The sequence below is a fragment of the Vigna unguiculata genome, chromosome 11, assembly GCF_004118075.2.
Source record: "Vigna unguiculata cultivar IT97K-499-35 chromosome 11, ASM411807v1, whole genome shotgun sequence".
Lineage (NCBI taxonomy): Eukaryota > Viridiplantae > Streptophyta > Magnoliopsida > Fabales > Fabaceae > Vigna > Vigna unguiculata.
This window is the reverse complement of record NC_040289.1, coordinates 7577748-7590000: the sequence shown is the minus strand read 5'-3', so window position 1 is coordinate 7590000 and position 12253 is coordinate 7577748. Positions and strand designations below refer to the sequence as shown.

At 41.2% G+C, this 12253-nt stretch overlaps 1 protein-coding gene across 1 annotated transcript; it reads right to left on the bottom strand.

The window, feature by feature from the left end:
- Positions 1-9169: 9169 nt before the first annotated feature.
- Positions 9170-10147, bottom strand: LOC114170142. Its single transcript, XM_028055627.1, has 2 exons — positions 9723-10147; positions 9170-9671 (listed from the first exon to the last, which is right to left on the bottom strand). The coding sequence occupies exons 1-2, from the start codon at positions 10145-10147 to the stop codon at positions 9170-9172; spliced, it is 927 nt and encodes a 308-aa protein (XP_027911428.1).
- Positions 10148-12253: the final 2106 nt, after the last annotated feature.

Genomic DNA, 12253 nt, shown 5'->3' with positions numbered 1-12253 from the left:
CCAAGGGGGGCTGAAAAACCACTAAGTAATTACCCTTGGATAGAAATTAAACCCACCATTAAACCTATTTTCGTTTTAGCACTAAAACCCATCATTAAGACACCTATAAAAGGCAAATTCTAGGTGAGAAGAAGGGTTTCTGCAGTGTGGTTATTTTACTCTTGAGAGGAGAACGAAATTAGAGAGGGAGTGGTGAGTTTTGGGTGCACAAGAGTCTGAATTGGGAGAAGGCTTGAGGCAAAGCATTAGTGACCAAAGGGACACTCTTTTCTTTCCCAAATTTTAAGCAAGGAGTCCAGGTTAGGGGAAGTTGTCCTTTTGTGTATAATTCCAATGTGTGGTGATTTTCGTTTTGCTCTTCTCAATTGATTGTTGTGTATTGTGAAATTCAAAATGTCTATGAGGAGACTGAGAGTTGGTTCCATTGATGTTGTTTGTAAAACCTTTTTATGTTTTTGGGATGAAAGGGGTGAGGGTTTTGGTTCAGAATGATGGTTCATGGTTAAGTTCTAAGATTTGTGGTTCAAATGTGTTTAAAACATGTTCATTTGGGTTGGTGGTGGTTATAGTTTGCTTAGTACGAATTATGTTGTGTTTTGGTATGATTTTGGTGGTTTTTCGCGTTTGAACAGGGGAGAAACTCTGCAAATTTTGCCCAAGCAAGTCACACTCGCCTGAGCAAAAGTTGCAGAAACTCATCCCTGCTTTGGTTCGAGCATCTCGCTTAGGCGACCAAATTTTGTGTTGAGCGACACGTGCTCTCATTCAGGCGAGAATGGCTCGCCCAAGCGAGGTCACGATGAGACCTATGCGTGTTACGTTTGAATCCTCATCAAGGCGAGGAGTTGTGTGTTTTAGCGAACGAGGGTCTCGCTCAGGCGAGAAGGTCTCGCCTAAGTAAGAGCTCGTGGAGAGCCACTGTTTCCCACTCGCTCAGGCGAGGAAGTCCAGCTTGAGCGAGACAGATGCACTCGCTTGGGCGAAGACCCCTGGCTTAAGTGAGAATGCTGAGAATTCATGCTTGTGTGTATTGTTTGAGCTGGTTTGCTTGATGTTTCCTAAGTTATAGGAATTATATGCATGTGTTTATTGTGTTTGGGCATGAAGGACTAAGTCCATAGGATCTGGGATGTGCTTGGCTTGAGTCGCGAGCAAGGAGTTCGTGATGGGTGGACCGCATGCGGAACGTGAACGATTTAGTTCACTGGAGATACTCTCGTTGGGATGAGTGAACGAGGGAGTTCATCTCATGCTCAACTTGAGAATTCTATGAGCGAGGGAGTTCATAGTAGGAAAGACGGGTATGCGTGTCCGGGTCCGAGCGAGGAGTTCGGATGACGGGCGTGAGAGTCCGTGAAGCAGGACTACAAGCAGGATAGGCTTGTTGGTAGGACCACGAGCGAGGAGGGTCATGGAAGCACATGAAGTCCTAAGATTAAGAGTGCATGCATGAACTCATAGTGGTTATGAGTGTGGGAAAGTGGGTGTTTTGTGAAATAATAAATATTTATGATTTTTCGGATGGGTGTATTTCATATTTTTTTTATACCTATGTGCATAGCTCACCCTATCTGTTTGTGTGTGGCGATGATCGGGTAATTTGTTATCCGGGAGTAGATGATGTTTCAGGTGAGCTAGGAGATGCTTAGTGGCGGAGAGTGGGAGCAGAGTACATAGGATTTTATAAAGACTGTTATTAAATTTTCATGTAATTTGACTTATAGAATTTTACTGTTTTGGCCTATAAAATTGTAAAGGTGACTTTGGATATTTTGAATATTAATAGCGTACTATTAAACTTTAAAGTGTTAAAATTTCCCGCGTTTTACGGAAATGGTTTAATTATAAATGAGGTATTTATTTCTTTTTTGTTTATTTTAGTAATTTTAAGTAATATCCTACAGGGATGTTACAATGGCGGTGTAGCAATGATAATTATACGGTGGTAGTAGTACAATAACATCAATGGTGGTAGCAGAGAGGATGAGAAGAAAAGTAAGGAATGGAGGAAGAGTCTCTGACTATGATGGTAGTGAAGTTAGATGGCAGTGACGAAATCGAAGAAGAAGTCGAAGAAGAAGAAGGAGGAGGGATGAGGAAAAGAGATGAACCAGATCACAATATTTACAGAGGAATTTTTATCTATAAGTAATCAACAATGGATTTTTTGTCAGTAATTACCAACAGAAAATTATTGACGGATTTCTGGATCCATCGAGAAAATTTAGTGAGCATTTTACAAAAAACTCTTATGTTGTTGGTAGACCGTCGATAATTTTAATTGACCAACAAATTTTAAGTGTTTCTGATAAATTTTAGGCATCAATAACATCACTTTTTCTTGTGGTGAGCTACTAAAAATGTAACCGGTGATTATAAGTCATTCAATCTCTATACATTAGCTAATAATAGCTCGAAGTAAAAAGATTAACCAAGACTAACTAAAAAAGAATACATGACAGATAAGCTCAATTACTTCTATTTATTAAAATATTTTAAAATATTTTCCTTTAATTTGTTTACATTTTATATGATATATTTTGTATTAGTTTATTTTATGTATATAATTGACAATTGCATATAAAAAAGTTTTCAATGGAAAAATATTTAGTATTATTTTTTTATTTTTAGAAACCTTTTCAAATATTTTAAATAATTATATTTTCAACTTTTGATTGATAAGATTTGTAATAAGTTTGTTTCTTGGAAAGGAAAGTTGCTTAGTATGATGGAAAGAATTCAGCTAGTAAATTCGGGAATTGTTAGCTTATAGTCTTATACCTTTCAGGTTTACAAATGACCTATTAAACTTCTTCTTGAAATAGAACAATGGATTCAAAATTTTGTTTGGACTGGAGATACACAGAAACGAGGATTGCTCACCGTTTAAGTGGTATATCTATTGTGGTTCTGAGGTGAATGGTGGTTTGCAGATTACTAATATTTAGTTGGAGAATAAAGATAATCTGCTACGTTTAGCTTGGGAGTTTGCTTATGGAAAAATGACTTAGGCTAAATTCATGTGTATTCAATTTCTTAAGTCTTAAGTATCATAAATGTATGTTTTTTAAATCGTCATCAATTTGGTATGGTATTAAGGTGCATATGATGTTGTTCTTGAAAATACCTTTTGGACAATAGGTAAAGGTGATTGTATTAAGCTTTGGAATGATTGTTGGTGTTCTGACACTTGCATATCTAAATTGGCTAGAATTCCTTCTTTTCACAGTGTAAGGTTATACTTCATTGTTCGTTCAACATGGACATGTACTCACTAGAACTTTCCTTCTTTTGTTGCCAATTTATGTGATTTTTCCTCTTTAATGGTTATTGAGGATGAGGATGTGCATTGTAACATCCCTAAGGAATATTATTAATTTTTAATAAGTAAAATAGGAAATAAAATTTAAAACCTCATTTAATATGATATCATTTCCCAAAACATGGGAAATTAAAACTTTACTATAACATAGTTCATGTGCTCGCGATTATAGTATTACAAAATCCATCAAAATCTAACATAATAAATTTTACATCAAAAGTCTAAATATAAAAATCCTTTCAAAAACCCAAGTAGCCCCTGACTTCGCCTCTAAGCATCTCCTGGCCCACCTGTCAAATCATCTGCTCCCAAATAATAATTTATCCGATCATCGCCACACACACACACAGAGAAAGGGTGAACTATGCACAATATATAAAAATATACATGAAATAAATATGCCACCCATCCCAAAATTTACATGACTAAATATTTCATTGTTTTCAATTTACCCATCCATGATCTCATAGTCCTTCATGAGTCATATACATGAACTAGGTCTTGGGACTTTATTGTGCTTCCACGAAACTAACCCATTCGTGGTCCAACCCTATGAGCCTATCCCGCTCATAGTCCTGCCCTACAGACTCCTCGTCTGTAGTAAAACATCCAAGTCTCATACTTGGACCCTGGCACGCACGCAATCACCATACTATGGACTCCTCGCCCAATAGTAGCCGACGGGAACATAACAGTTCCTTGCCCATCGTGCACCCGACACATGCAATCACCATACTAAGGACTCCTCGCCCACTAGTAGCCGACGGGAACTCAACCAGTTCCATGCCCATCATGTGTCCAACCATCAAGCACATCCCAAACCCCTATTGGACTTAGTCCTTCAAGCCCAAACGCCACACCACATGCATGTAATTCCTATACTTAGGATAAAGTAGCCAAATCACACCCACCAGCAAATACAACATGACAAAATCACATAAACTCGCTTAAGCCAAGGACACTCGCCCAAGCTAAGCCCTCAGTCTCGCTTGGGCTAGCTCACCTCGCCTAAGCGAGCTTAAAACAGTAGCATCAACACGCCATCTCGCCTGGGCGAGCCACACATTCGCCCAAAACCACACCCAAACCTCGCCGAAACGAGTATTCAACAAAACACACAAGAACACACTTCCAGAACTCGCTTAGGCGAGCCACTCTCGCCTAGGCGAAAGTGTTAGTCACTCAAAACTCAAAACCTCTCGCCTGGGCGAGATATCGCGCTCAAAACTCTCAAGTTCTCCTTGCGACCTCGCTTAGGCGAGTGCCTCTCGCCTGAGCGAGAGACCATGTCGCTCAACCCTCTTCTTGGTCGCCTAGGCGAGAACCACGAACCAGGACCCAATGTGAGACTCTACAACTCTTGCTTAGGCGAGGTGGACCCTCTTGGGCGAGACTTGCAGGTTTTCGAGTCTGTTCCCGCACTCAAATCACCCAACTTTGCCCAAATTGCACAACCAACAATACCAAAACGACATTTCCCACATTACCAAGCATAAAACAATGACTAGCAACCATCAAACATGTTATATAACCATTTGAAGTCTCAACCCTCGAAATTAAATCAGTATTGCCCATTCAAGTGTAAAACCCTCATCCCTCTCATATAATGTATAAAAGACTTTGAATCCAACATCAAACCAACCAAATGTTCCAATCATATCGTACATGCTACGAGATTCACATCCAACAGAATTCAATTGAAAATCACAATGTTTCAAAATCATAACACGCATCAGAAATTTTACAGGCACAAATGACAACTCCCCTAACCTGGAATTAGTGATCAAAATTGAGAAAGACAGGACCATTGATTCACAATCTCCTTCTTCCTTCAGCCCTTGCACACCCAAAACTCAACTCACACTCTCAATCATGTGCTCCTCTCTATACCAGTTCACCATACTGCCAAAACCCTTCCCTTTACCTAAATTTTGGCTTTTATAGGTGTCTTTAAGATAGGTTTTAAAAATAAAATGAATTTGGGCTTAGTGTGGGTTTTAATTCCTCTTCAATGTTAATTATTTGGTGGTTTGGCTACCCCATTCTGGGTTCTCTCTACCTTTCCACATTCATTTCAAACTAAGTTTAGTAAAAATAAAGGTTAAGTTCTGTCTACCAAGGTTTAAACTCGTGACCCTCCACTCACAATGCCAAATCACAACCACTATGAAAATTCACATTTGGTGATACACTCCAATCAATTTAAGTCTACATTACCAATTCCATAGTCATACATATTATTAAAAATAAATAATAAAACAACAACACATAATTGGCATACATAGGACTCGAACCCAAGTCCTCTCATACAAACCAAGTACTCTCAACCATTTGAGCTAGCACTTTTCCACATCACATTAAACAATAATTAATGCCATAAAGGCATTTTCTACCCGCATTTATTAATTATTTATTTATTTAATTAATTAATTTTCACGGGTCTTATAATTCCCCCACCTTTAGAAGTTTTCGTCCTCGAAAATAGGACTTACCAGCAAAGAGGTGAGGATAAGACTTCCTCATGTAATCCTCCATCTCCCAAGTCATCTCTTGGGTTGCCTCGTCCCAGAGAACCTTCACCGTCTTCACCTCCTTGCCTCTCAGTTGCTTGACTTGAGTATCCAATATGCGAACCGGTCCAACTGGCATAGTCAGATCCTCGCGTACTTATACCTCATCTGACTCCAAAACATGATCTGGACTTGCAATGTATTTCCTCAACTGTGAGACATGGAACACATTATGCAAGTTGGATAGGTGAGGTGGTAAAGCGATCTCGTACGCCGCTGCTTCTATTCTTCGTGTAATCTGATAAGGCCCTATAAATCTCAGAGTTAACTTCCTTGATTTAAGAACCCTTCCGATACCTGTGGTTGGCATCACCCAGAGGAATAAATGGTCTCCTTCATCAAACTCAAGTGGCCGTCTCCTCTTATCCGCACAGGACTTTTGCCTACTCTGAGTTGCTCTCATCCGATCTTAGATTAACTTGACATTACTAGTCGTCTGTTGCAGAAATTCAGGACCAAGCACAAAGGCTTCACCATCTTGATACCAGCACAATGGAGTTCTACACCTCCTTCCATACAATGCTTCATAGGGCGTCATACCAATACTAGAGTGGTAACTATTATTGTAGGTGAACTCCACCAACGGTAACATGTCATTCCAGTTTCCCATGTGATCCAACACACAAGACCTCAATAAGTCTTCTAGAGATTGGATGGTCCGCTCAGACTGTCCATCCGTCTGAGGATGATAAGCTGAGCTCATCCTCAGCTGTGTGCCCAAAGCCGCCTGCAATGATTGCCAAAACCATGATGTGAATCTAGGATCGCGGTTTGACACTATGCTCTCGGGTACTCCATGCAATCTCACCATTTCTCGCACATACAACTCTACTAACTTGTCCATCGACCACTTCTTATTCATAGGTAAGAAATGTGCACATTTTGTCAGTTTGTCTACTATCACCCAAACTGAATCATGACCCTTTGTCGACCACGGAAGATGTGTCACAAAATCCATAGAGATACTGTCCCACTTCCACTAAGGTATGTCCAGTGGTTGCAGGGTACCTCCCGGCCTTTGGTGTTCAATTTTGGCCTTTTGACATACTAAACACTGAGCCACAAAGTCTGCTACGTCTGTCTTCATACCATTCCACCAAAATGACTCCTTTAAATCCTTATACATCTTGGTCATACCTAGATGTACGCTAAGACGACTCTGGTGGCCCTCCTTCAGAATCTGCCTCCTGAAATGAGGTCCTCCTGGTACGCACACTCTACCTTTAAAACGCAGAATGCCATCCTCTCCCATCTGATAATCCTTCCCTTTCTCTGTGCCTAACCACCCCACAAACTGTTGCAATTCCAGATCGTGTCCTTGAGCCACACGAATTTCATTCAAAAATTCATTAGTGACTTTTAGTAAGTTGCACTGTATCGAGTCTTGCCCAAACTGCATCCCCAGATTCATATCTCAGAGTTTCTCAATCAACTCTAACTCTTTTATCATCATGCAAGACACATGTATCTTCTTCCGACTCAAAGCATCGACTACAACATTTACCTTGCCCGGATGGTAGAGCAATTCAAAGTCATAGTCTTTCAAATACTCCATCCACCTACGCTGCCTCATATTCATCTCCTTCTAGTCAAACAAGTATTTCAAACTTTTGTGATCGTTGAATACTCGGAATTGAGAGCCGTATAGATAATGCCTCCAAGACTTAAGAGCAAACACAATGGCGGCGAGCTCTAAGTCATGAGTCGGGTAATTCTTCTCATGCACCTTCAGTTGACGAGAAGCATATGCCACGACCCTCTTTTCTTGCATCAATACACACCCTAGACCTTGATATGATGCATCACAGTACACCTCAAACATCTTCTCGGTATCCGGAATTACTAGCACTGGAGTGGTAGTCAAACACTTCTTCATTTCCTTAAAGCACTCTTCACACTGCTTAGTCCAAGAGAACGATTGATCTTTTCTTGTCAACTATGTCAAAGGGTTCACCTTCTTTGAGAACCCTTCCACGAATCTCCTGTAATAACCTGCCAAGCCCAAGAAACTTCGCACCTCTGTCACTGTTTTAGGCCTTTTCTAGTTAAGCACCGTTTCAATCTTAGCCGAGTCTACTGCAATACCCTTAGCTGAAATGACATGTCCAAGAAATTGTACCTCCTCTAGCAAAAACTTGCACTTGGACAACTTCCCGTACAGTTAGTGTTCCTTGAACACATTCAACACTACCCTCAAGTGATCAGCATGTTCCTCCCGTGTCCTCGAGTAGATAAGAATGTCATCAATGAAGGCGACAACAAACTTATCCAACCAAGGTCGGAAAATCCTATTCATGTAATCCATGAATACTGTCGGTGCATTCGTCACTCCAAATGGCATAACCACATATTCATAGTGGTCGTATCGTGATTTGAATGCTGTCTTTTGCACATCCTCCGGCCGCACTAGAATCTGGTGGTATCCCGACCTCAAGTCGATTTTAGAGAACACCCTTACGCCCTTCAACTGGTCTAGTAAGTCGTCGATCCTTGGCAGCGAATATTTATTTTTAATAGTCAGCTTATTCAGCTGCCTATAATCCACACATAGTCGCGAACTCCCTCCCTTCTTCTTCACTAACAAAACTGGAGCTCCCCAAGGTGGCGCGCTCGATCGAATAAATTGCTTCTCCCATAGTTCCTTAATTTTCTTCTTGAGTTCTGCAAGCTCAGCCGGTGCCATTCTGTATGGAGCCATAGACACTAGACCCGCACCAGGTATTAAATCAATGGTGAAGTCGATGTCTCTACTAGGCGGCAATCCTGACACTTCATCTGGAAATACATCCGCATACTCATTAGCCACCGGTATAGATTGGATCACCTCTGCTGCACATTTCTTCTCTGGCTTGGCCACCACCATAAAACACATGGCCCCATCTTGTAGTGCTTTCACAGCTTCCCGAGTTGATATTAATTCCAACCCTTCATGTTCTGGGAATACCAAACTGCGCCGTCCACAATCAATTTTGATGTGATTGTTAGACAACCAGTCCATCCCCAATATCACATCCAGTCCCTCCAAGGGCAAGCACACCAAGTTCACCTTGTATTTGTGACCTGCCACCACCATTGAACACCCAACACAGACTGAACTAGTAGCTACTTGGCCCGAGGAAGGAGTTGAAACAAGCAACTCACACCCTAAGTCACGTGTCACCAGACTCAATCGCCCCACACAAGCATTAGAGATAAAAGAATGGGTTGCGCCATAATCAAATAAAACCAGGACATCATGCCCCATCAGTGAACAAGGTTGTAATATCAGGTTACCTAACTAAGTAGCCTCAGTAGATGTCATAGAAAAAACCCTCCCAGCCGCCCTAGCTCGTTCTGCTGGCGAGGCTGCTACTGGTTTCTTCGCACCAGGACTCTTCTTCTCAGGGCAATTGTTTGCAAAATGACCCAGTTTGTCACATATGAAGCACTTGCGACGGTCACCGGATCCCCCTACACCACCAGTCAGTTGTGGGCAATTTCTCTTCAAATGGGGTCTGCCACACTGATAGAAAGTGGGACCCTGAGACGTCTGTGGTCGGCTGTACGGCTTCTTCATTTGCCGCGCCTCTGCAACATTCCTCTGATGTCTACTCACAATTGGCCCAGGGCCCTTCTCCAGATGCTCGGCACTCTTGGCCTGTTCCACCAAGACGGGAAATCTCCTCTCTCGTAAGGGAGTCACCACCTTCTTAAGCTCATGTTTGAGTCCTCGCTCAAACTTCTGACATCTCCATTCTTCAGTAATGTTCTGCGAGTAATATCTCGCCAGATGCTCAAACCTGTTTACGTACTCCTACACTGTCATATCCCCCTACTACAGTGCGAGGAACTCTGCCTCCCGGTCCTGTCTGGTTATGTCGGGGAAATATTTCTCCAGGAACCACGTCCTGAAGCTAGTCCACTCCACCTGTTCATCTCGGGTTTGCATCTGTTGTTGCATTCCCATCCACCAATACTTCGCGTCGTCGTTCAGCAGATAAGTGGCGAAAAGTAGCTTCTGCTCATCAGGGCAATTCATCACTTTAAAAATCTTCTCACACTTGCAGAGCCAAGCATCCACTTCATCCGGAGAGACCTTGCCATTGAACTCCGCTGGTTTGTGGCGCAAGAAGTCCTCCACAGTTGGCACCCTGACATGTGCACTGGTCGTCCTAGGATGCGCTGCCACCGGTGTTTGCATCGCATCCACCATCCGATGAATACCCTCCGCAATGTCATCAGCACCACTATTCCTCCTCCTCCTGTTAGCAGTCATAGCCTAGATACGCCACATTACAACTTTTAAAACCAATTCCCTTAGTTAACCAAAACCACTAATATCTTACTCACATACAACTAAATCACACACACAATCAAACGATAAGCTCACTTCCCAAAAGCCCCAAAATATTTTTAAACTATTTTCAAAACATTTGCTCTAATACCAATTGTAACATCCCTAAGGAATATTACGAATTTTTAATAAATAAAAATAGAAAAGAAGATTAAATACCTCATCTAGTAAAATATCATTTCCAAAAAACATGGGAAATTTAAACAAAATTATAATTGTAACATAGTCCAAATGTTCACAATTATTCTATTACAAAATTTACCAAAGTTCAACATAATTAAAGTTACATCAAAATCTTAAAACAAAAAAAAAATGCTTTCAAAAGCCCAGGTAGTCCCTGCTCTCCGCCTCTAGACATTTCTTGGCCCACCTGTCAAATCATCTACTCCCGGATAACGAGTTATTCGATCATCGCCACACACACACAGAAAGGGTAACCTCAGAATTTGGGCTTAGTGTGGGTTTTAATTCCTCTTCAATGTTAATTATTTGGTGGTTTTCCAACCCTCTTGGCTGCCCAATTCTGCTAGGTTCTCTCTACCTTTCCACATTCATTTCAAACTAAGTTTAGTAAAAATAAAGGTTAAGTTCTGTCTACCAAGGTTTAAACTCGTGTGACCCTCCACTCACAATGCCAAAGCACAACCACTATGCAAATTCACATTTGGTGATACACTCCAATCAATTTAAGTTTACATTACCAATTCCATACTCATACATATTATTAAAAATAAATAATAAAACAACAACACATAATTGGCATACATAGGACTCAAACCCAAGTCCTCTCACACAAACCAAGTAGTCTCAACCATTTGAGCTAGCACTTTTTCACGTCACATTAAACAATAATTAATGCCATAAAGACGCTTTCTACCCGCATTTATTTATTAATTAATTAATTAATTAATTTTCACAAGTCTTACACGCAGTGCAAATCTGGTTGGTTTTGCTGGAGCTTTCATGGCTTGCTTCGTTGCTGAATGCGTGGAGGTTGATGGCGCTGCTAGTGCGCGTTTCTGGTGGTTGACGGTGATCTGTTGCTGTTTCGCAGTTCAGGTGCAAGAATCAATGGAAGACGGTGGCGCTGCTTATGCTGCAGGCGTGGTGGTGATGCTCGCAGTGGCGCTTTCCGCTCTAGTTTATGGTGGCGAGAAGAAACAGTGGTGATGGTGCACGAAAATGGTGATTGCAGGTGCAAAGATGGTGGCAGCCATGGTGGCGCGTTGGCTGAAAGTGCAGGTGTTGCTGGAAGATGATGCGAGGTGCAACGATGAAGAAGGTGGTGGCTCACGGTGATCCGACGAACGGTGAGAATGGCGGCTGCCGGAATGGTGATGGTGGGAGAGGAGAAAAATTAGGGTTAGGGTTTCATGTGTGAGATGGAGAAGATGATGACGTGGTAGTGTATGGTTGGCCAATTTAGTGAGTGGAGGATTGCCACATGGCATGATCTGGTTGAATGTAGTTTAAGTGGTAGGAGGGGTGCAACTTAGTAGAAACTAGGGATGCAGAACAGGTTTTTGTGGTCCACTTGCAAGAGGAGTGTGTAAATAAAAATTGGGGGTGCATTTAGCTCCTGACTATTTCTTTCCAGAATTTGCTAATTTTGGACTTATTTTGTAACTTTGAATATTTCAAATCCACACTTTTAATTACCCAAATTAAACTTCACTGCATTAACAAACATTAGAATATCCAATAATATTTTATGCAACTAAAATCAATATTTACGCCATTTTTAACTTACATACTCAATAAATCCAATAATCACAAATTCTAATTAAATCAATCCTTAAGCACAAAAATTCTATTAAATCCCCAAATTTAAACATTAAATGAGGGTAAAAATTTGAACTCATCAATCCATGCCATCAACATGGAGTTCACCATCCACCAATCTTCGATATAAGTTGATTCATCCTTTGGCTTGGTTATAGTACCGTCCATTAATGCTAGTTTCTTCTTTGCTTGTAACGCATTTCGTATTGCCCTTGCCCATTCTTCATAGTTGTCTCCTTTCAGTTG